General features: G+C 41.7%; 1 protein-coding gene across 1 annotated transcript in view; it reads left to right on the top strand.

Moving 5' to 3' along the window:
* vwa8 (von Willebrand factor A domain containing 8) overlaps positions 1 to 26,074 on the top strand; it is a 476,539-nt gene that overhangs the window by 316,297 nt on the left and 134,168 nt on the right. The window contains exons 27-29 of the mRNA XM_059967797.1: positions 10,765 to 10,873; positions 13,611 to 13,749; positions 22,430 to 22,629. Of these exons, the coding sequence (XP_059823780.1) occupies positions 10,765 to 10,873; positions 13,611 to 13,749; positions 22,430 to 22,629 (448 nt within the window). The remainder of the gene's footprint in view (positions 1 to 10,764; positions 10,874 to 13,610; positions 13,750 to 22,429; positions 22,630 to 26,074) is intronic.

Raw genomic sequence — 26,074 nt, 5'->3', positions numbered from 1 at the left:
TGCACTGTCCCTGATAGTTACGCCTTTGAGAAGTGGATCCAGCTGCAGCTCCTTACAGACCATGTTAGGGAACTGGAGCTAGGTGACCTATGGGACATGCAGGAGATTGAAGGGTTTACAGGAGTTACAGAGAGACTCCTAAATTGCAGGAATTCAGATTGAGATATCTGCTGGAGAGGGTATGACCCATATAAAAGTGATGAGTTACACTTGGACAATAGGAAACAACGTCTCCATAACTTCCGCCACCTCCAACAGGATCCCACTACCAAGCATATCTTTCCCTCCCCCCCTTCTGCTTTCTGCAGGGATCACTCCCTACACGACTCCCTTGTCCATTCGTACCCCCCATCCCTTCCCACCGATCTCCCTCCTGGCACTTATCCTTCTAAGCGGAACAAGTACTACAGCTGCCCTTACATTTCCTCCCTCACCACCATTCACAGCCCCAGGCAGTCCTTACAGGTGAGGCGACACTTCACCTGTGAGTCGGCTGGTGTGGTGTACTGCGTCCGGTGCTCCTGGTGTGGCCTTTTATATGTTGGTGAGACCCGACGCAGACTGGGAGACCGTTTCGCTGAACACTTACACTCTGTCTGCCAGAGAAAGCAGGATCTCCCAGTGGCTACACATTTTAATTCCACAGCTCATTCCCATTCTGATATGTCTATCCATGGCATCCTCTACTGTCAAGATGAAGCCACACTCAGATTGGAGGAACAACACCTTATATACCGGCTGGGTAGCCTCCAACCTGATGGCATGAATATTGACTTCTCTAACTTCTGTTAATGCCCCTCCTCCCCTTCTTACCCCATCCCTGATTTATTTATTTTCTCCCCCCCCCCTTTTTCTTTCCACTCTCTGCCTGTTCTCCATCTCCCTCTGGTGCTCCCGCACTCCCCCTTTCTTTCTCCCTAGGCCTCCCGTCCCATGATCCTTTCCCTTCTCCAGCTCTGTATCCCTTTTGCCAATCACCTTGCCAGCTCTTAGCTTCACCCCACCCCCTCTGATCTTCTTCTATCATTTTGTATTTCCCCTCCCCCTCCTACTTTCAAAACTCTTACTATCTTTTCTTTCAGTTAGTCCTGATGAAGGGTCTCGCCCCAAAACGTTGACAGTGCTTCTCCCTATAGATGCTGCTTGGCCTGCTGCGTTCCACCAGCATTTTGTGTGTGTTGCTTGAATTTCCAGCATCTGCAGATTTCCTCATGTTTGCTTTAACAATGTCCTTGTGGCAGGTTTGCTTGAGCTGTTAAAAAGGGTTTAAACAAGGTTGGCAGGGGAATGGGAACCAGAATAAGAGGTCAGAAGATGGAGCATTTGGTGTGAAGGAAGGTACAATGTGAAGAGTGGCTGCGAGGAAAGAAAGGCAGTGGAAAGGGCATAAATATAATCTGTTGGATGGATTGAAGTTGTATCTATTTTAATGTGAGAAGTATTAGGGGTGGTGAACTTAGAGCATGGATCAGTGCATGGAACTATGATATTGTGGCCATTACAGAAACTTGGCTGTTGGATGTTCTGGGATTTAAATGTTTCAAAAAGGATAAGGAGGGAAGAATTGAGGGAGTGGCATTGTTAAGGGGTACTATCGCAGCAGAAATGGATGATGTTGTGGAGTGATTGTCTACTGTGTTAGTGTGGGGGAAAGTCAGAAACGGGTGGGTACCTCTGTTAGTAAAAGATGAAATCAAATCCTTAGAAAGAGATGAGATAGGATAGGAAGATTCTTATGGCTAGAGTTAAGAAACTTTAAAAAGACCCTGATGGCAGTTGTATACAAACCTCCAAACAATAGCCAGGATGTGGGGTACAAATTTCAATGGGAGATAGAAAAGGCATGTAAAAATGACAATGTTACGATCGTCGTGGGGGTTTCGATAATTGGTAAAGTCGGGTTGGTACTGGATCCCAGGAGAAGGAATTTGTAGAATCAGAATTAATATCACTAGCATATGTTGTGAAATTTGTTGTTTTGAAGCAGGTGTCTTCAATGCTAGGGAGAGCACTGCCCCGATGAAGCTGGTTGAGTTTATAACTTTCGGCAGTTTTTTTTTCCAATCCTGTGCAGTGGCCCCTCTGTACCTGTGAGATGAGTTTTAGAGCAGCTTGTGGTTGAGCCCAGTAGGGAAAAGGCACTTCTGGATAGAATGTTGTGTAATGAACCAGATGTGATTAGAGGGCTTAAGATAAAAGAACCCTTAAGAGGCAGTGATCATAATATGATGGAGTTCACCCTGCAGCTGAGAAGAAGAATCTAAGATCAGATGTATTAGTATTGGTGGATAGAGCAAACTACAAAAGCATCAGAAAGGAGCTGGTCAAAGTTGATTGGACAGGGATACTAGCAGGAATGATGGCAGAACAACAATGGCTGGAGCTTCTGGGAGTAATTTGGAAGGTGCAGATTCAGGAAGACACATCCCAAGAAGTCGTATTCTGAAGGGAAAATGAGGCAACCATGGCTGACAAGGGAAGTCAAAGACAGCATAGAAACAAGAGAGAAGGCATTATTAGTAGCAAAAATTAGTGGAAAGCTAGAGCTTTATTAAACCAACAATAGGCAACTAAAAAAGCAATAAGGGGAGTAAAGATTAAATATGGAGTAAGCGAGATAATATAAAAGAGGATACCAACTTTTTTTTCCCAAATACATAAGGAGTAAAACAGAGGCACAAATAAATTTAAAATGGAGTGTTAGCAACAGAAGTTCTCTTTAATTACCAAGGAATTTGATGGATGGCTGATTGGCAGCCGGTGACCAATATGTTCTGAAGGTGTCGGTGTTGTGACCGCTTCTTTTCACATTATATATTGATGATTTGGATGACAGAATTCATGGCTCTTTGGCCAGGTTTACAGATGATACGAAGGGTAAATGGAGGGGCAGGTAGTGTTGAGGAAACAGGGAGTCTGTAAAATGACTTAGACAAATTAGGAGAATCTGCAAAGAAGTCAGAGATGGAATACAGTGGATGGTCATGAACTTCAATAGAAGGAATAAAGCCCTTGACAGTTTTCTAAAAGAGGAGTGAATTCAGTAACCAGAGGTGCAAGAGGACTTGGGAGTCCTCATGCAGGATTCCCTGAAGGTTAACTTGCAGGTTGAGTCAGTGCTAAGGGGGGCAAATGCAGTCATAGCATTCATTTTGAGAGGAATAGAATATAAATGCAAGGTTGTAATGCTAAGACTTTATAAGGCATTGATCAAACCACACTTAGAGTATCATGAGCAGTTTTGAATCCCTTATCTAAGAAAGGATGTGCTGGCATTTGAGAAGTTCCAGAGGAGGTCCTGGGAGTAAAAGGGCCAGCACAAGAACGGGATCTTAAATGGATCTGGATCTATGCTTGCTGGAATTTAGAAGAAGAGGGGGAGGGATAGGATTCCATTGAAACCTATTGAATATTGAAAGGCCTGAATAGAGTGGATATGAAGAGGATGTTTCCTATTGTGTGAAATCTGGGACCAGAGGGCACAGCCTTGGAATAGAAGGATGCCCCTTTAGAACAGAGATGAAGAGGGTTTTTTTTTTAGCCAGTGGATGATGTATCTGTGGAATTCATTGCCACAGATGGCTGTGGAGGCCAAGTCATTGGATATATTTAAAGTGGAGGTTGAGAGGTTCTTAATTAGTCAGGGCATGAAAGGTTACAGGGAGAAGGCAGCAGAATGGGGTTAAGAGGCCATAAATGAGCCATGATGGAATGGTGAAGCAGACTCAATGGTCTAATGGCTAATTATGCTCCTATGCCTTACCTCTTATGTTAAGTGTGAAATGTGAACGCACTTTGAGATGTTGAATGTGAAGCCAGAGTACAAGGTTAATGGAAGATTCTTAGCAGCGTGGAGGAACAGAGGGATCTTGGTGTCCAAATCCATAGGTCCCTCGAAGTTGCTGTGCCAGTTGATAGGGTGGTTAGGAAGGCATGCAATGTGTTGAGGAATCGTTCAAGAGCCACAAGTTAATGTATAAAACTCTGTTCAGTTCTGGTCACCTCACTATAGGAAGGATGTAGAAGCTTTAGAGAGGGTGCAGAGAAAATTTTTGAGGATGCTGCCTGTATTACGGAACATGTCTTGTGAGAAATGCTTGAACAAGCTGGGGTTTTCCTCTTTGGAGTGATAGAGGTGTATAGGATTATAAGAGGCCTAGATAGAGTGAACAGGCTAATATGAGAAGACATACTTTTGAGGTGATTGGAGGTAAGTATTGAGGGGTGCCAGAGAAACAGGTATGTATTTTATACAGAGTGTGGTAAGTGCATGGAATGCACTACCTGGTGTATTGTTGGAGACGATACAGGGAGATTTAAGACACTCTTAGCTAGCCACATGGATGAGAAAAATGGAGAGCTATGTGGTAGGGAAGGGTTAGATTGGTCTTGGAATAGGATAGAAGATTAGCACAACATTGCAGGCCAAATGACTGTCCTGTACGTTTCTATGTTCTTTGAGCTAGGTTGGGTGAGGGAGGATGGAAATAGAAATAGAGGATGGAGGGTATTAAGTAGGGACACCTAGGCTATCAATGCTGGACTGTGATAAATAAGGAAGGCAATAATGGGAACTATTGAGCAAAGTGATGGGCCATCACCTTCATATCCCCTCCTCCATCTGCCCTTCAATCTGTGATTTAATAGTTCCGGTTATCACCATCCTTACTTATCAGAGGCACGGGCCAAATAAAAGTCAATTGCCTACATGAAAAAAAATCTCCAGGTGTTCGTGGAAGATAAACTGGTTTGTTCACTGTTTCTCTCTCCACAGATGTTGTCTGACCTGCTGAGTGATTCCGGCATTTTCTCATTTTATTTTAGAATTGTGGCATCTACATTTTTGTTTACCTTTTTGAGATTGTACTTTGGTCTCATTCTGAATTTGTAGCAAGTAATGGATACTGTTTAACATTACGAAAAAATATTTTGGTTGTTCTGTTCATGTCTAAGGTGGGTCCACAAATGTCTGTCCACTATTCTATGAAAATAAACCCCAAATAAATCTGTCATTGCTGTTGGTGGTATGTCTCCACTATAATTAAAAGTTTTTCTTCAGTTTCAGTCTCTCAGTTTTAAGAACAACTTGCTTCCCTTACAGTTCTTTGTGGTTTGGGATGGTTAATGAGACCAGTGAGAGTCACTGTCATTAAAGCAGGAAGTATTTGATGGGTGGATCACTGAGAAGTATGGGATGTGATATGCTCCTTCTGATATTGGGCTTCTCAAAAAAGACTCAAAAAGCTGTGCTTGAGCCTACTGGTTGGTGCTTTCAGATTATTGTATCTTCTGCCAGATGAAGCCAGAAAGTCTGGGATTGGGTGAGATCTTTAATTATTCTTTCCTGAGGCAGTGCAAAGTATAAACAGAGCCAATTGGCTGAAAAAGGATGCTGAAAATTGTATAAGTTTGAATGTCCCTACAGAGACAAAAAGCATAGATGCAGGGCTGCGAGGTGTACATCCATAGGCAACTGGAGTTGGCGCGATGGCAGTGTGTATGAGAAAAGTGCATTCCTTGAAATGGCTCAGAACAATTTGATTTTAAAGTGGATAAAATACCAAATTCTTCATGGTGACAGAGTTATTAAATTACTACAAGCTGATAGTTGAAGAGAAACAGCAGGAAATTAACAACTTAAACCTCCACCAAAAGACTGCTTTCAGAGTTACAGACATTGCCCCTTGACCCACTATGTCCATGCAAACCATTGTACCTAACAATACCAAACCCAGTTTACTGCTTTAGTTCTGTCTCGTCTGTGCCTGCTCATCCAGTTATCTGTTCAGATATATTACTGTTTCTGCTTCCACCACCTCCTCTATCACTTCATTCCAGATAACAGCAATTCCTTATGTGAAAATTTTCCCTTTCAGGTCTCCTTTTTAAGCCTCCTCTCTCATCTTAATCCAATGCCAGATACTTTTAGGCACTTCCTTGTCTTCGGGAATCCAGTGATAGAGAACCACCTTGATTCAGTTTTTTCTTGATATTTTTAATATACTGAGGGAATAAATCTGACAACAATCTTTTTCTTTCTTTTTCTTTTTCAATCTTTTTATTGATTTTCACATATACACAAAAAAAATAACATAGTAATAAGTAAATTATAAATACAGTAGACTTGAAATCACATTGATAATAAGATAATAATATCCTACTAAACATCAACAAAAGAAAATACCTTAATCAAGTCCACATGATTATATGAAAAAAAAACAAAAATAACCATTAAAAAAGAAAAAAAAATATTAAAAAAAGTGAGAGAAAAAAAATATATATATTAAAAAAAAATAAAACACTAAACTAAACTAACATAGGCAATAATAACAGTTTACAAGTATAAGATAGTGTCAAAGAACTCCGGAACTCCATACCTGAACATGAATAAGCAGAAAGGTCTGGAGAAGGCCAAATTAATTCATATGAAAATGTCGAATAAACGGTCTCCAAGTTTCTTCAAATTTAATTGATGAGTCAAAAATAGTGCTTCTAATTTTTTCCAAACTCAGACAAGAAATAGTTTGAGAAAGCCATTGAAATGTAGTAGAAGGATTTACTTCTTTCCAATTTTGTAGTATAGACCTTCTGGCCATTAATGTTACAAAAGCAATCATTCGTCTGATTGAGGGGGAAAACTGATTGCCATCTTCATTTGGTATGCCAAAAATTGCAGTAATAAAATGAGGTTGTAAATCTATATTCCAAATTGAGGAAATAGTAGTAAATAATCTGACAACAATCAATGTTATCAACGTTCATCTTCACGTAGCATTGAATTACAACGTCACAAGATGGCGGTGCGACGCAGCTTGCAGTGGCCACTCCAGAGCTGATTATCTGTTATTTGTGAAGCGGGGTGCCGTGCGCAATCATAATTGATTGAAAACGGATGTAGGAGCACGGAGGAACATCTGGAAATCTCCAGGAAGACCTTCTTCGTTGCTGCTGCTGCTGTGAGGTCCGGATCTCTGCTGGGAAGAACAGGCCCCCAGTCCTTGAGGTCGCGTTGCCAATGGCCATTGGCAGGGGCATCTTAATATGCTCGGCAGAGGATGGTGCTCAGAGAAGCTGTGCCGGAGGGGATGGTCGGAGGCTTGGAGGTTCGACAGACTCGGAGTCCGCTGCGGTCAGGTCGCTTTCATTGCGTGCTGCGTCTGCGAGGCTGAGTCGGGCGGCGCCGTGGAAGTTCATAGCAGGGGTATTCCCTTCTGCCGCTGGTGTGGAATGACGAGTCAAATCGGGACCCTGAGGACTTGTGGAATCTGTGTGGTGGTTTCTTTCGAACTTATAATCTTTTAACATCTTCAGACTATTTTTACTGTGCCCATGGTCTGTTTTTAATCAATTATGCTATTGTTTGCACTGTTGTAACTATGTGGTTTTGTGCAGGTCTTGTAGCTTTAGATTTTGGTTTTGTTTTGTCTGGTGGATTTGGAGCTCCTTTCTGGGGAACGCGCTAAGATGGTAGCGTGATAATAATATGCAGCAGCCTCTCCGGACTCTGGATTGGGGATTGCCAAACGTTATGTGGATTTTCTGGAGTAGTCTGTTTTGTCATATGCTTTTGCGATATCATTCTGGAGGAACTTTGTCTCATTTTTTAACGGCATTGCATTTTTGGTTTCTAAATGACAATAATCTGAATCTGAATTGCTTTCTTAAAGTGTGGTGCCACCCGTAGGCCATTTGCAGTAAATGCAGCATTTATTCTTTTACTGCTTTATTTATAGTTTGGAATTGCTCTGAGAAAAGTAATTTTGCCACATGGAGATAAATGAGACCGAGATGTTGGAATGTAGAGCAGTAAACAGTATTCTGGAGGAACTTAACAATTCGGGTGAAATAGAATAGACAGCTAATGTTTTAAGTTGGTCTTAATCGTATATGAAGTAGGCAACACTTTATTTTTAAACTGTGATATTTTAAGTTCTCCCACAAAATTAGATAGCTCTCCCTATCCACTCAGGACCTCTTAGGATCTTCCATGCTTCTATCAAATTCCCTTTTATTCTTTTAAATTCCAGTGGATACAAGCCTAGATTGTCCAACCTCTCATAAGACAATTGAACCATTCCACCTGTTGGTCTAGTAAGCCATCGTGGGAATCATTTCAATGCCTTAAGTGAGATCAGTACTGTACCCAGTGATTCAGATATTAACTAAATAAGGGGGAATATTAACTAACTAGGCAGATACATTAACACCATATAACAGACCTTTCAACGAGTGCATGGATAGGAAATGTTTAAAGTGATATGGGCTAAGCACAGGCAAATGGCACTAACAGATGGGCATCTTGGTGGACACAGACCAGTTGGGCTAAAGGATCTGTTTTTGGGCTGTATAGTTCTCCATATCTCTTGCTTTGTGTTGTGTACAATCATCTTTTTACTTTGGCCAGAGAACTTGAAGGATTCTCCATCCTTTAAATGAAAAAGGAGGATGACTGTTTTAGCCCACGAAGCAATTAAGTAAATCCACGTTGCTTCCTCTGTAAGGCAATCTCAGAGTACTCTATGTATTTAGTCTTGTATAATACAGCAAGATTTCCTAACTCTAGTATGCTAACAATTGATATTTTCTTCTATTTCCAAGTTGTATTTGTGTGTTAACCTTCTGTGATTTGTGTACTGGACACTAACAAAATAAGATCAAGAGATTTCTGGATACTAAGGGACTCAATTGATGTGATAATTGTGCAGAAATGTGAAGCTGTGGAAGATTGGCCAGGACGTTGAGGAATGGTGGAGTAATCTTGAAGAGCCAGATGGCCTACTCTTTCTTCAAAGTGTCTTTGAAGGTCTTTCTTCAAAGACCTTATTTTCTTAGGTCTGTGTCCCTTTACAAGCTTTTGCAACTGCGATTTGCAACGACAGCCAATGTGATGCATTTTCCTCTCTTCCTTCTTCTAATTTTATAATGTGGATTGTAATCGGTACATTGCCCAAGCAATGATCTTGTGGCATTTCCTCCAAAGCTATAGACAGTTAATAGAAATTCATAAGTAATTTGATCACAGTTTTTCAAAATTCTCATGATTGAGAATTATTGCCTCAGATGTTAAGTGGAGTGGATTTGCAGAAAAGAAATCTATCAGGAAAAATACCTTATGAGGGCTGAATTAGTGTTGAATGAAGGAACTAAATAAGAATGTCATCAGCTTGGGATGGATATGAACCCCTGTTGCAGTGGTAAAATAGCGCTCCACAGTGTGCCAGTTCCATGTTCCTATTTCTAGGACTCAAATCAAGTTTTGTCTGGAAGATTAATAGGTGAGAGGGAAACCTGAAAATCTGCTTGTTTAAAAGGTTGACTCAGTGGTGCTAGCCAGAATATGATACCCTGCAGCCAATTACATCCTGAGTGCCACACTGTGATAAAATTATTCCTAACTTAAAGATTGATTAAAAAATATACTTCACTGACATTAAAATACATTGGGAAAGCTTAAAGTCGTGCAAAGTGCTCTTGGGAAATCTTCCAGAATTAAGAACAGCTTCTTTTCCACTGCTGTCAGACTTCTGAACCAATCACCTCTTTCACACCCTCTTCCTAGTGGTGCTACTACATTCTCAGGATCTTAGCTCTACCTCTCTCAGACTACATCCACACTAGACTGGATAATTTTGAAAATGCCGGTTTTGCATAAAAACCATAGGCGTCCACACAATGCGTTTTTGAAAATATCTCTATCCACATTGAAACAGAGATTTTGGCGAATTTCCTCCTACTGCGCATGCGCAGGATACATCTACCGAAAACAAGCAACATGTTTGGTGTCGAATCTCGCTGTAAAAGTGCACATTTGTGTAGTTACAGGCTAGAAAAACTTAAAACAACAGACAGCTGTTGGCTTTCGTGCAGGAGAACCTAAAGTAAAAAAACGCACAGAGGCAACTGACAGGGAGTTCACGGACAGATTGACCCGGCTGACGATGAACATTGAACAACTGACTAACTCTGTTACATTAATAAAGCCCCTTGTTAAATGTATATAACATGTCTGCATCAGTGTTATCGTGTATTTCCATACGATGTTACATTAGGCTGTTACACATCGATTGTCAGAGAAGTACTTGCGTAAATAGGTAAACCACCTTCATACGAGCAAGGGCAGAAAACAGGGCAAAGTGAGTATACTTATTTATTCAGTAAATTATGGGTCAAAGTATTTGATGAGTACTCTTCTAACTCTTCTGGCTTCAGTCTCGTTGCTGTCTGTTCTGAAATTGTTAGGTTGCGTTCAAGAAAACAATGAAGTCGTGCGCTGCCGTCTGACAGCGTTTTCAGAAGTCTCTGGTTACCCCGTCCGCACTGATCTGCCAGAGCAGCATTTTCAAAAATACCCACCCTGGAAAGCGTTTCTGAAAAGCTCCGGTTTCAGGGGACGGAAACGCCGTTTTAGTGTGGACGGAGGGTAAAAAATAAGAGAAAAAGCTTCGTTTACGGATTTATCCGGTGTAGTGTAGCCTCAATTATTTTCTCATTGTCACATTAACATTTCTTTTTGACTGCTTTAGATCTTCTGATTCACTACAGTCTTTGTAACATACTGCTGTTTTGTGCTAGTATAAATCTAAAGTAACGTAAGTATCTTGCCTGCTCTCTCTAATCCCACCTTCCTCCAAGTTCCTCTCTCCTTTCATCCCTCTCTTAAATCACCTTTCCCACAAACATCAATGTTCTTTGCTTTTATTGCAACTAGGGCTGCTCATGATACACCCTTACCTTGGCTGAAACTAATGAGTAAATCTTTGGCAGGTTACCATTGCCAGAATGTAAACTATCCAGCTACTGGACTTTCAACCAACCAGAGAATGCACATTGCAAGATTCTTTGCCCAACGGAGTCTCGACAAACACTGATGAAGGTTTGATCTGCTCTCCACTTCCTGTGCAATATAAATATTTATGTTTTGATGAGTTGTCCTCGAAATGTTTAACTTAACAGATGACTTAGATGGGGTCTAGGCTTTGCCATGTTCAAAGAGTTTTGGAGGAGTTTTGTGGGTGTGGCTTGCTCTGGCCCACCCGTGCCAATTGTGTAGTTTGAAGCACCGAAGTCATCTGCAAGCCTTTGAAGATGGCCACATCCAATTTCCAGCTTGGGGAAGTCTGTCAGTGCTATTAGTCCTTCTGAATGTTTCTGACAGCAATATTTAAAACTCTTACAACTATTAACAGACTTTTAAATTTGCTTTTAAAGTCAAATCTAGCATTAAAACAAATAATTAGAAAGATTAAAGCAAATACATGCAGATTTTTAAGAAGTGAGATTTTCCTCAGTTACTGTTAGGCGACACAGTGGTGCAGCTAAGAAAGATGCTATCCCAGTCTCCAGCAACCTGGGTTTGATCCTTACCAACTATGCTGTCGGTGTGGAGTGTGCACGTTCTCCCTGTAACTGTGTGGGTTTCCACTGAGAGATCCTGTTTCCTTCTATGTTGCAAAGACATGGAATGAACTACAGTAACACACACAAAATGCTGGTGGAACACAGCAGGCCAAGCAGCATCAATAGGGAGAAGTGCTGTCGACGTTTTGGGCTGAGACCCTTCGTCAGGAGTATAGGAGTAGTGAGCGCTTCTCCCTATAGATGTTGCCTGGCCTGCTGTGTTCCACCAGCATTTTGTGTGTGTTGTTTGAATTTCCAGCATCTGCAGATTCCTCGTGTATGGACTACAGTAAATTGTTCCATGTGCGTAAGTGAATGCAAATCTAAACATAGATCAGTACACCACAGGAAGAGACCTTTAAGCACACCAAGTCAATGCCAACCATGATGCTAGCTTACTTAATGTCTTCCACCTGCACATGGTCCATATCTATCTTTTCCCTTCCTGTTCAAGTCTGTCTAAATGTCTCTCAAATATTGCTATTGTATCTATTTCTACCAGCTACCCTGGTGGCACATTCAATGCATCCAACACTCTTTGGCAAAAGCTCACCCCACACATCTTAATCTTCCCCCTCTCATCTTAAATGCATGCTGTCTAGTATTTGACATTTCTTCCCTGGGATAATGACTCTTGACTATCTACCACATTGATACCTCTCATAATTCTGTAAATTCCTATCAGCTCACTCCTCAGCGTCTGACATTCCAACAAAAGCAATACAAGTTTGTTGGGAGTGATGGGAAAATAAAAATGGGATTAATCTAAATTGGTGGTCGATGGTAAGCACAGGCTTCCTGTTTCTCTGTGATATGACTCTATAACTTTAGGATTCCATAAGCCAACAATATCAGCATTACAGATGCAGAGCTGCTGAGTTTGGGTCACACTCAGGAAAATCCAGTCAGGTCAATCCACCATTCCATTGTTGTTTTGGATTATTTTCTGCATCCTTCTATATTTTAATTATGTACATGTTTGGGTCTTCAAATCTCTGCGGACTTCTTTGGTTTCTTCCTTTTGTTATTTAATAACTGGCTCTGATCTTTAGCTGACTTCACTTGTGTCTACTTTAAAGTACAATTGCCAGAGCTTTGCTGATTTGGGCATTCTGGTCAGTACCATCCCTCCACAGCTTTTCTCCCTGTGGAGACACACCAATTACCACAGATCTCTGCCTCTTGCCAGTTCCATGTTGAAACTTGAATTGTGTTATATATGGACATAACATCAATTAACTAGATGCATCTGGTATCTTTACTGCATTGACTATATATGTCTTTCCTGTATGGAAGGTAGAACAGTACAGCATTGGAACAGGTCTGCAGTTGGCAATGATGCTAATAATGCCTAATTAAACTAATCCCTTCTGCCTGCACGTGATTTGTATTCCTCCATTCTCTGAAGGTTCAGGGCCTATCATAGAGTCTCTTAAAGCCGCTAATTTATCTGTCTCCATCACCAATCCTGGTAGCCCATTCCAGTCACTCACCTCTCTTGTGTAAAAGAAAACCTGCTCCTCATATCTCCTTTGAACTTTGCCCTCTTAAACATATAACCCTGTGAAAAGATAACCACTCACAATTTTATTATCTTTTATCAGGTCTCCCCTCAGCTTAGGAAATAACCCATTTTTGCCTTATGGCAATGTCATCTAATCCAGGTAACATCCTGGTAAACCATTTCTGCGTTCTCTCCAAGGCCTCTCCATCCTTCCAGTAATGGAATGACCAGAAATGAATGCAAAACTTCAGATGCTATCTAACCAGAGTTTTATAAACCTGCAGTATCATTTCCTGACTCTTTAATTTGGTGTCTTGACTAATACTTCTTTAGCACCCTATCAGCTTGTGTGGCCTCTTTCAGGGAGCATGAACTTGGACTCCAAGATCTCTTTGACCATTAAAACTAAGGCTCCTGCTGTTAACAGCATACTGTACTGCTACATTACATTTGATCTCCTAAAGTCCAACACCTCACACTTATTCGAATTTAAGTTCCATCTGTCATCCCTCCACTCATACCTGCAACTAATCTATCTCCCACTGTATCTTTCAAGAGCCTTTTACGCTATCCGTAATGCCACCAATCTTTGCATCATCTGTTGTGTGTGTGTGTGTGTGTGTGTGTGTGCGCATGTGTATGATTGTGTATTGTTACATTGTGAGAATAGATCGAGTGTGGTGTAACTCTTTTGTCTTTTTGTTAATAGGGCCCCTTATACCTAAAGGTTCAGGACTATCCTCTGGAACGGCATGAATCAAGGGGGCTGAACTTCACAGAGGAACAAGCCCACTGGACAATTCCCCTGAATGAAGTTAATATTGTATGTGATGTTGCCACAATCAAAGGTAATTCCCTTACTCCCACAAGCAGCAAAAGGCTGACTTCTCTCAGCTGCTCTGTTCTACAATACCTTTTCCAGTGGTGTTAAAATCTCTTTTGAGTCTTGTTGCAAACCTTTTATATTCCTATAAAATGAGGGCATAGATCAAGTGGATGTCCACAGTCTTTTTTCCCCCGAGAAGAGTAGTCTAAAACTAGGGAGCATAGGTTTATGGTGAAAGTGGAAAGGTCTAAAGGTGATGTGAAGGGTAAAATCTTTCCATACAGAGAATGATGGGCATGGGGAACAGGCTGCCAAAGAAAATGGTACAGGGAGGTACAATACAATGGTTGAAAGAGGTTTAGAGGGATATGGACCATACAGAAGCAAATGGGACTAACTCAGTCCTTGGTTGGCATGAACAAATTAGACTAGAGGGCCTGTTTCTATGCTTCGTAATTCTATGATTCTTATAGTTAGCAAGGTACAAGAAAGCGGCTAGTGAGTGAGTGGGCCAGTGAAGGAGTGGAGATTTGAGGCTTTGACTCAAGAGATTCTGGCAGCTTTGGCAGTTGGACTGTGCAATCAAGTCAATCAAGATTTGGATAGCTCAGCAGAAAGCTGTTGATTAGACAATCAAGATTTGAATAACTCAGACTCAGCAGAAAGTAGCTGATTGGGCAGTTGAGGTCAGGTGACCAAGCAGTTTGAAAGGCTCAAACAAATAAATAGAGGGTTACCTCAAGCGCAGCGGCCTGTGGAAAGTGGCCAATGAGTGAGTGGGCCAGTGAAGGAGTGGAGATTTGAGGCTTTGACTCGAGAGACTTCGACAAGAAGAGGCTGAGGATGAGCTTCACTCCAAGTGAGGTAAGGCCGGGTAAGTTCCTTTCAAAGGAGAAAGTTTCTAAAGTTGAGGCAAGTATTGGGTAGGTCATGGCAGCTGAGATCGGCCCCGTGGTTTGTTCATCTTGCAGCATGTGGGAAATCAGGGATACTTCCAGTGTCCCTGACGACTATGTGTGCAGGAAGTGTGTCAAACTGCAGCTTCTGGCAAACCACATTGAGCATCTGGAGCTGCAATTGGATTCATACTGGAGCATCCGCGATGCTGAGAAAGTCGTGAATAGCATGTTTAGTGAGTTGGCCACCCCGCAGGTAAAGGCTACACAGGCAGAAAGGGAAGGGGTGGCCACTAGACAGCGTAGCAGTAGGCAGGTAGTGCAGGAGTCCCCTGAAATCATCTCCCTCCTAAACAGATATACTGTTTTGGATACTGTTGGGGGAGATGTCTGATCAGGGGAAGGCAGCAGCAGCCGAGTTCACTGCACCATGGGTGGCTCTGCAGAACAGGAGGGAAGGAAAAGGAGTGGGAGAGCTATAGTGATAGGGGATTTGATTGTAAGGGGAATAGATGGGCGTTTCTGCGGCCTCAAACGAGATTCCAGGATGGTATGTTGCCACCCTGGTGCAAGGGTCAAGGATGTCTCTGAGCGGCTGCAGGACATTCTGGAATGGGAGGGTGAACAGCAAGTGGTCGTGGTGCACATAGGTACCAACGATATAGGTAAAAAACGGGATGAGGTCCTACAAGGTGAATTTAGGGAGTTAGGAGATAAACTAAAAAGTAGGACCACAAAGGTAATAACCTCTGGATTACTACCAGTGCCATGTGCTAGTCAGAGTAGAAATAGGAGGATATTTCAGATGAATACTTGGCTTGAAAAATGGTGCAGGGGGAGGGATTCAAATTTCTGGGGCATTGGAACCAGTTCTGGGGGAGGTGGGACCGGTATAAACAGGACGGTCTGCACCTGGGCTGGACTGGAACCAATGTCCTGGGGGATCGTTCGCTACTGCTGTTCAGGAGGCTTTAAACTAATGTGGCAGGGGGATGGGAACAAGTGCAGAGGGGTATAAAATGAGGGTAGAAGCAAAAAGTAGAAAGGTGAAAAGTAAAAGTGGCAGGCAGGCAAATCCAGGGCAAAAAGCGAAAAGAGCCACTTTTCAACATAATTGTATAAGGGCTAAGAGTGTTGTAAAAACAAGCCTGAAGGCTTTGTGTGTCAATGCGAGGAGCATTTGTAACAAGGTGGATGAATTGAATGTGCAGATAGTTATTAATGAATATGATATAGTTGGGATCACAGAGACATGGCTCCAGGGTGACCAAGGATGGGAGCTCAACATCCAGGGATATTCAATATTCAGGAGGAATAGACAGGAAAGAAAAGGAGGTGGGGTAGCATTGCTGGTTAGAGAGGAGATTAACGCAATAGAAAGGAAGGACATTAGCCTGGAGGATGTGGAATCGATATGGGTAGAGCTGCATAACACTAAGAGGCAGAAAACACTGGTGGGAGTTGTGTACAGGCCACCTAACAGTAGTAGTGAGGTTGGGGATGGCATTAAACAGGAAATTAGAAATGCGTGCAATAAAGGAAAGGTAGTTATAATGGTTGACTTCAATCTACATATAGATTGGGTGAACCAAATTGGTAAGGGTGCTGAGGAAGAGGATTTCTTGGAATGTATGCGGGATGGTTTTCTGAACCAACATGTTGAGCAACCAACTAGAGAGCAGGCCATTCTAGATGGGGTATTGAGCAATGAGGAAGGGTTATCTTGTCGTGCGAGGCCCCTTGGGTAAGAGTGACCATAATATGGTGGAATTCTTCATTAAGATGGAGAGTGACATAGTTAATTTAGAAACAAAGGTTCTGAACTTAAAGAAGGGTAACTTTGAAGGTATGAGACATGAATTAGCTAAGATAGACTGGCAAATGATACTTCAAGGGTTGACGGTGGAGATGCAATGGCAAGCATTTAAAGATCACATGGATGAACTACAACAATTGTTCATCCCAGTTTGGCAAAAGAATAAACCAGGGAAGGTAGTGCACCCGTGACTAACAAGGGAAATTAGGGATAGTATCAAGTCTAAAGAAGAAGCGTATAAATTAGCAAAAAAAAGTGACACATCTGAGGACTGGGAGAAATTCAGAGACCAGTAAAGGAGGACAAAGGGCTTAATTAGGAAAGGGAAAAAAGATTATGAGAGAAAGCTGGCAGGGAACATAAAAACTGACTGTAAAAGCTTTTATAGATATGTGAAAAGAAACAGATTGGTCAAGACAAATGTAGGTCCTTTACAGTCAGAAACAGATGAATTGATCATAGGGAACAAAGACATGGCAGACCAATTGAATAACTACTTTGGTTCTGTCTTCACTAAGGAGGACATAAATAATCTTCCGGAAATAGTAAGGGACCAAGGGTCTAGTGAGATGGAGGAACTGAGGGAAATACATGTTAGTAGGGAAGTGGTGTTAGGTAAATTGAAGGTATTAAAGGCAGATAAATCCCCAGGGCCAGATGATCTGCATCCCAGAGTGCATAAGGAAGTAGCCCAAGAAATAGTGGATGCATTAGTGATAACTTTTCAAAACTCCTTAGATTCTGGATTAGTTCCTGAAGATTGGAGGGTGGCTAATGTAACCCCACTTTTTAAAAAAGGAGGGAGAGAGAAACCAGGGAATTATAGACCGGTTAATCTGACATCGGTGGTGGGGAAAATGCTAGAGTTGGTTATCAAAGATGTGATAACAGCACATTTGGAAAGAGGTGAAATCATCGGACAAAGTCAGCATGGATTTGTGAAAGGAAAATCATGTCTGACGAATCTTATAGAATTTTTTGAAGATGTAACTAGTAGAGTGGATAGGGGAGAGCCAGTGGATGTGGTATATTTAGATTTTCAAAGGTCCCACACAGGAGATTAGTGTGCAAACTTAAAGCACACAGTATTGGGGGTGTGGTATTGATGTGGATAGAGAATTGGTTGGCAGACAGGAAGCAATGAGTGGGAGTAAACGGGACTAGTGGGGTACCGCAAGGCTCAGTGCTGGGACCCCAGTTGTTTACAATATATATTAATAATTTAGACGAGGGAGTTAAATGCAGCATCTCCAAGTTTGCAGATGACATGAAGCTGGGCGGCGGTGTTAGCTGTGAGGAGGATGCTAAGAGGATGCAGGGTGACTTGGATAGGTTAGGTGAGTGGGCAAATTCGTGGCAGATGCAATTTAGTGTGGATAAATGTGAGGTTATCCACTTCGGTTGCAAGAACAGGAAAACAGATTATTATCTGAACAGTGGCTGATTAGGAAAAGGGGAGATGCAACGAGACCTGGGTGTCATTGTACACCAGTCATTGAAGGTGGGCATGCAGGTATAGCAGGCGGTGAAAAAGGCAAATGGTATGTTGGCATTCATAGCAAAAGCATTTGAGTACAGGAGCAGGGAGGTTCTATGCAGTTGTACAAGGCCTTGGTGAGTCTGCACCTAGAATATTGTGTGCAGTTTTGGTCCCCTAATCTGAGGAAAGACATTCTTGCCATAGAGGGAGTACAGAGAAGGTTCACCAGATTGATTCCTGGGATGGCAGGACTTTCATATGAAGAAAGACTGGATCGACTAGGCTTATACTCACTGGAATTTAGAAGATTGAGGGGGGATCTTATTGAAACGTAGAAAAATTCTAAAGGGATTGGACAGGCTAGATGCAGGAAGATTGTTTCCGATGTGGGGAAGTCCAGAACGAGGGGTCATAGTTTAAGGATAAAGGGGAAGCCTTTTAGGACCGAGATGAGGAAAAACTTCTTCACACAGAGAGTGGTGAATCTGTGGAATTCTCTGCCACAGGAAACGGTTGAGGCCGGTTCATTGGCTATACTTAAGAGGAAGTTAGATATGGCCCCTGTGGCTAAAGGGATGAGGGGCTATGGAGAGAAAGCAGGTACAGGGTTCTGAGTTGGATGATCAGCCAACTGAATGGCGGTGCAGGCTCGAAGGGCCGAATGGCCTACTCCTGCACCTATTTTCTTTGTTTCTGTGTTTCTAAAAGAGAAACAAGCTGTCAAAGTATGGATGGAGTCCAAATCCTGTGGAATTATTTAGAAGGAAATTCTATTATAATCTTTCTATGCTGTAGTGTTCTTTGACTCCGTGACTCTATTCTATGACTCTAATGTGGTAGAGTTCAACTAGAGGACCTCAAATTTCAATGTGATAGTCTGTGTTAGTGATGTTAGCTGGGATGCCAATGTTTTTTTTCAAAATTCCCAGAAATTATTTTATCCACCAAAAGAAGCCGATGGGACCTCAGTTTCATGGCATATTTATTAAGGCAGTGTTCGTTCAGAACCGCATTGGACTGCCAGTCTGGAATATCACACTGATCTGGATTAAGGCTTAATCTTCGGAAGGATAAGTGTGTCCCCTCCAGGAACAGTTGATCCTCAGAAGATGCATTAGTGAATGTTCAGTGGTAACAAATCCATTGGTTTAGTCATGTTCCCAAGATCCTTCCCCTGCTCCCAAAACCTATTCCCTCTTCCCATGGCTCAGATTTGGCTGAATCCTTTAGGGAAGAGATCATCAGTGTCTGGTCGAGTAATGCAGTTGAAGATTTTAAAAGTTGAGGAACAATGTCTGTTTAGCAATGAGTAGGCAATTTCCACTGTTCTTTCACAGTTGCCTTCTGTTGTACTTCTGACAGGTATAGTAACAGAGCACAGTCAGTTGGTCACTGAATGGTAGACACTGTCAGCAAAGGAAAATATGTTTAGATGTGAATCATTGACAGCAACAGCTTGTTAATCTAGGAACATCCTGGGGTTAGTGCTGAACTAGGATATCTGCATGCCTTCATCTTTGTGGATCAGTGAGATATGTAATGAATAATGTCGGTGATGGGCCACATTTTTCAGGCTCCAATCCTAACTCTACAGGGAATTCTTGATGTGATCAAGGCCATTGTATCTGGTGGGATGGGCTACCATAATGGCATTATTCACAATAAACTACCAGCCGGCATGCATGGTTTGTTCTTGACTGGGAATTGTGGGCTTCGGATGCCATGTTCCTCTACTAGTGGAGACACAAGAGACTGCAGATACTGAAATCTGGAGCAACGACAAAACATTGGAGGAGTTCAGTGGCTCTGGCAGCATATATAGAGGAAAATACGTATTCAATGTTTGAAGTTGAAACCCTTTATCTGGTCTGCAGATGAAACGGTCTAGATGAAGGGTTTTGCCTGAAATATCTGCTGTCGATTTTCCTCCACCAATGCTGTCTCATCCACAGAGTTCCTCCTGCAATTAGTTTTTTTGTTACTAGTTACAGCTTCAGAAAAACAAGGCAGGGAGAAGGCTGCCAAGCAGTCAATGGAAATTGTTAAATAAACATTTGGCATTTATGTAAATTTTCTTTATGTAAGCAATGTAGTGGCCAATTTGTTCACAATAAGATCTCACAAACAGAAATGACATAATATTTCACTGCTGTCGGTTGAATGAGTGAGGTAGACCAAGAAGCCAGTGAGCATGGTACTTTAATGCTGTCAAGAGATCTTTCAAATCCATTTGAGAGGGCGGAAGGGTCTTGGTGTAATGTCTCAATGAAAGTGTAGTATTTCTGACAATGAAGCACAGGGATAACTTTATAAAGGTGTATAAAATCATGAAGGGGCATAGATAGAGTAAATGCACCCAGTCCTTGTCCCAGGGAAAGGAAACCCAAAAGCTAGTGGACATCCAGTAAGCTTAAGGAGACAGGGAAAGGATTTAACAGGGACAGGAGGCAACCTCTTCACTTAGAGTGTGTTTTATCCATAGGACAAGCTGTTAGAGGAAGTAGTTGAGATGAGTACAATAATGACATTTAGAAGTCTCTTGAGCAAGTACATAGATAGAGAAAAGTTTAGAGGGATTATGGACTAAATGTAGGCAGATAGGGCTGGCTTTGATAGGTATGAACAAATTGGGCTGAAGTGCCTGTTTCCATGTTCTGTCATTCTCAGCTGAGCTTTTTATAGAGCTTTCACATTCTGAGTTCAGAATGCTGGCCACTGAATCTCAACAGGTTGTGGCTGAATTGTATTTATAGTGGGACGGTGGATTAATTAGTGCTTTACTTCTATCAACACTTTTTACGAAGTATGATGAGATCATAAAAAATATTTCACATTGAGCAGAGCTAGTGGAGTGTGTCCAACTACCTTCACTGTGACCAGTCATAGTACAGGCAGAATTGAACTCAGCACACAATTCCACTTAAATAAAATGGGCAGGAGTCAGAATAAGTTAATGCTTGAGATTCAGTCTGTTGTTTTTGGCAATGGGAGAAAAGCAATTAGCTAATTACAAATGGAACTATTATCTTATGATCGTTAAAATCTGTAATTATTCTCCCACCCTCCCTCCCTCACCTGGCTCCATCTGTCCATCATCCCACTCCTCACCTGGATCCACCTATCATGCACCTGCTCCTGCCTCAGCCTTCCCCTCACATTTTTATGTTGTCTCCCCTTTACACTCTCAGTCCTGATGCAGTCCTGATGCCTGAAGCAAACACCTTCCCCTTAACTCCACAGATTTCAGACACACTGAGATCCTTCAGTAGCTCAAATCGTCCAGCATGTGCAGTCTTTACATTCTTAGGAGGGTGATTCAGCATGTCACTGAATATTCTAACAAACTTCATCTGACATTTCTCTGTCTATGTCTGCAACTGATCTATTTCCCCCGTATTCTTTGGTAGTCTCCCACTCTATCCACAACACTACCTGCCTTCATATCGTCTACAAGCCTACTAAGCCACCATCTAAGTTTTCAACCAAGTCATTTATATATATCACAAACAGCAGAAGTCCCAGTCTGGATCATTGCAGAACACCACTAGTCACAGATCTCCCGTCAGAATAAGTCTCATCAACCATGACCCTCTGCCTTCTATGTGCTTGGCAATTCTGAATCTAAATGACTAATATCCCATGAGGGATCTTGTCAAATGCATTACTAAATCCTTGTAGACAACATCCACTGTTCTGTCTTCATCAATCACCTTTGTCACTTCCTCAAAATACTCAATCAAGTTAGTAAGATGTGGCCTGCCTCACATAAAGCCATGCTGACTGTCCTCAATTTGACCATGATCTTAAAATGCTCATAAATCTTATCCCTAAGATTTCTTTCCTACTCCAGACGCGAGACTCACCAGTCTATAGTTCCCTATTAGTCCTATTTCCTTTCCTGAATAATAGAATGAAATTAGTTTCTGTTGAAGCAATCTTGTTGCATTGTGATCTGATATGGCAACTCAAATGTGCAGAAACATCAGAAGCTGCCACGAGTAGTGGACTCATCACAGGTACGTTCTTCCCCACCACTGATAGTAACTGCAGACTCTCTGCCTCAAGAAGACAACTTCTATCATCAAAGGTCCCCACCATCTTTTCACAGCTGCTATTGGGCAGGAAATATAGGAAGTTCCACACCACCAGGTTCAAGAACAGCTGCTTCCCTTCAATCATTCAGTTCTTGAACTATACTGCACCACCCTAATCACTACTCAGTATAGGAACTCTATGACCCCTTTGCACTACAATGGACTTTTATTTATTTTATTTAGTGTTCTTTCTTGTATAATTTGGTATAATTTATGTTTTTCTTGTGAATGTTGTGTATCTGATGCGGTGAGCCTATGATTCTTTTGCAAGTAAGTTTTTTTTTATTGCAACTGTGCATACATGTACTTGTGCATATGGCTATAATCCTTGACTTTGATTCTACAATTATACCTTGCTGGTTACTAAACGGAACCTTTGTAGAATGTGTTCACTGATAAACTGTTATCACACACAGGTGAAACCACTGACACCATATATGTGGCAACATGTAATCCAGTCTCGCTGTACTCAATGGACGTGCCTGGCAGCTACATACAGTACATGGATTTGTATGACATCTTTCCCCGGAATACCAGTCGTGTGTGGCAGCCCTTTGTGACGGTGGCTCCACTGAGTCAATCACTCCACAACCAAGTCATATTACACGAGGAGCAGGTATTTAATGCACTTGGGCAAGTTCAGCAGGCAGTTCTTATGAAGCAGCAGTTAATGTTTTACACTAATTTCAGAGATGCAAAGCAGAATATAAAATGCTCACTTCCCAGACTGAGCAAGCACATTCCGTAAACTCCATTGTATGAAAGATAGAAATTTACAACTAGGTACAACCAATTCTTCCCAGTGCTTTTGCTTTGTCTGCTCAAATAGTCCAAATCATATTTACTTCCCCACCAATTCCCCCTTTGCTCCCAGGACCTCCCTCTCCGGTTTAATCTTGAGTATTAATATTGTTTCTGTTTCAAGCATGGAAGTACTTTATAGAATCTCACACTTATGAAAAGTGTTCCTGCTCTCCATTCTAAACCTCTTGTTTTGGCTATAGCTAATAAACCTTCCATTAATATTAACAAGATTCTTCTATCTTGTTCTATTTGAAATCTTCTCATACTGGTAAATTGACAAATTAGTTTATTATTTTCACATATATCGAGGTACAATGAAAAGCTTCCTGCGTGCTGTCCATACAGATCAATTCATTATATCAGTGCGTTGAGGAGTACAAGGTTAAACAGTAACAGAGTACAGAATGAAGTACAGAGTAAGTGCAGTGGTCTGTTTTAATGAAATGCTTTGAAGTCCTTGTTGTCTCACAACATCCCATCTGGATTCTTTGCATATCCCAAAGACACGTGGGTCAATTTGTTAACTAGGTTCTGTAAAGTGTTAGAATCTGAGGTGAGAGTTGATTGGAATGTGAAGAGGAAAAGTTACAGGAAAAATTATTTGCTCTGTGAGCTATCATTGACTCAATGCCTCTCTCTATGTCATAAGGAAATTGGAAATATGTCCAGAAGACATTTGATAATGGACAGCATCAAAATTCAAGGAAATAAGAGATACAGGTGGCCCCCGTTTTTCAAACGTTCGCTTTACGACACCTCGCTGTTACGAAAGACCTACATTAGTTACCAGTTTTCGCTAACAGAAGGTGTTTTTGTTACGAAAACAGGCATCGCGCACTCCGAGCAGCCAGGCTCCTCCCCCGGATCTGCATTCTCACCGGTATTGCTTAACCACGAGCCTCTGAGCATCTGTGTTTTATGTCGATTTATTTTGTGCATCTGTTAGCAAGATGAGTTCTAAGGTATCGGGAAAGCCTAAAAGAGCTTGTAAGGGTGTTACACTTAGTGTAAAACTAGACATAATTAAGCGTTTCGATCATAGTGAACGAAGTAAGGACATTGTCCGTGCATTGAATTTGCCTGTGTCCACCATTCACACCATTTATACGCACAGAGAAAGAATTTTGAAAGCTGCCGATGTTACTGTTGGTTCTGCTTGTAGCAAAGTGGTCTCTCTTAGATGGCATCCAGTAATGGATAAAATGGAAAGTCTATTGCTTGAGTGGATTGATGGGTGTACAAAGCGTGGTGTTCCATTACGTTATCTTATACTTAAGGAGAAATCAGTCAGTCTTTTTAATAAGCTGAAACAGAAAGCACTGGACAATGGTGATGAAAGAGTTGCAAAAGTGGAATTTAAAGGCATGGGTGGTTTGACTGATTTCTGAGGCGAGGGCAGCTTCATAGTTTAACGTTTACTGGAGAGAGTGCTTCGGTTGATACTGAAGCTGCTGAAAAGTTCCCAGCAGAACTGAAGAAAATAATTACAGAAGATGGTTATTCGTTTTATCAAGTGTTTAACTGTGACGAAACTGCAATTTATTGGAAAAAATTGACAAGCAAGACATTTATTTCGATAGAAGAAAAGCAGGCTAAGGGACACAAGGCATCGAAGGACAGGTTTACCCTAATGCCTATTATTAATGCCACTGGTGATGCTGTCCTTAAGCCTCTACTAGTGTACCATTCAGAAAATCCGAGGGCACTTAAAATGCGTTGATAAGAAAATACTTCCCATTGTGTTCCGTGCACATCCAAGTGGTTGGAATACCCAAGTGCTTTTTTCTGAGCATATGAGTGAAACATTAGTCCTTTTGTTGAAAAATACTGTAGAGAAAATAACCTCGATAATAGGTGTCTTGTGATTGTCGATAACCGTGTTGTTCATCCACCTGGCATTGCCGAGTATGGCAGTAACATTTGTGTTGTGTTCTTACCACCGAATACGACATCATTGCTGCAGCCATGTGACCAAGGCCTAATAGCTACAATTAGGACTTACTATACGCAAAATGTGATGCGTTTTATGGGTTCTGTTCCAGAGAACTGCTCATAGCTAATTTCTCTGTAAGTCAATAGTGTCCATTTTTTAGAGTAGGACACGTCATATCACTCTGCATACTTTCTAATAATTCTTTTATTTCATTGAGTATCCAACCTAACACTATCTATAATTTAGCAAGTAGAATGTATCCCGTCATTAATGAAAACCATGGAACATTTTATTCTTACCAAACAGAATTTTTAAAAAATTATGGGAGAATTTCCATAAGTCAGATCATTCGTATCCTGGGGAGCTGTATATTTCTATCAGGTTGCCCTCAAACTCCAATCCTCCAGAAAAGCAAACTCAAGTTAGTCCAGGTTCATGATGTACAAATTAATATGCAAGAATGAATACAAAATTGATCAACTCTCCTATGAGCTTAAAGATCGTCAGGCCCCCTCGAGTATTCTACTCCATCCGAACCACCCAACTACCTCATCCTCTGCTCAAATTTCCACCACGTAATCTTGGCATCAGTTTAATGATAAAAATTCCAGGTGTGGAGTGAGTTGAGAAGACTCAAGTTTGAAGGTGAGGCTGTTTGGAGTTTACTTAACCCGGATTGCCTGGCAAACTTTATTCTAGTGCTGGCTCAGTTTTGCTCAGTTCTTGCTCTATTTGTTGTGGGAGTGACAGTGAGGTTTCACATCAGTGCGGCTCCAGTGACTTGTTTTCAATCCTGAGCTCTGGCAGTGGTTGTCTGGAGTTTTGCACATTCACCATGGTGTTTTCCCCAGTGATTTTATTTGGTTTCCTCAGGTGCTCTAGTTCTCTTTCATGGATTGGCAGGGTCTGTGCCCTGTCTGTGGGTGAGTTGATGCAAGTGTAGCAAGAATAAAATGGGATTAGTGTAGGCACAGAAGTCTGCAAATGCTGGAACCTGGAACAACAAACAATCTGCTGGAGGAACTCAGCAGGTCAAGCCAGTGGGAGTGTCTTTGCTGCAAATTTAAGGGTGTAAACTGTTTGACCTGCTATCAGCATTTCAGGTCAAACCATCTGCAATTCCTTTCCCACCACTGATTCTGTACGAGCCACTATGTTCCTCTAGCAGATTGCTGCATGTTTAGTGCAGATAGATGCTTGATGGTCACCACTAGCTCTGTGGGCTGCAGGGTCTGTTTCCAAACTGTATGACCCTATGACTGACTTTAGTGCCATGTGATTGTACCTTTAAATTTAAAGCAAAGACACTCCCACTGGCACCAGG

Source organism: Hypanus sabinus, chromosome 4 (assembly GCF_030144855.1).
Source record: "Hypanus sabinus isolate sHypSab1 chromosome 4, sHypSab1.hap1, whole genome shotgun sequence".
In the NCBI taxonomy this organism is placed as follows: domain Eukaryota; kingdom Metazoa; phylum Chordata; class Chondrichthyes; order Myliobatiformes; family Dasyatidae; genus Hypanus; species Hypanus sabinus.
The sequence above is the reverse complement of the archived record's forward strand: the minus strand, read 5'-3'. Positions and strand labels throughout refer to the sequence as shown.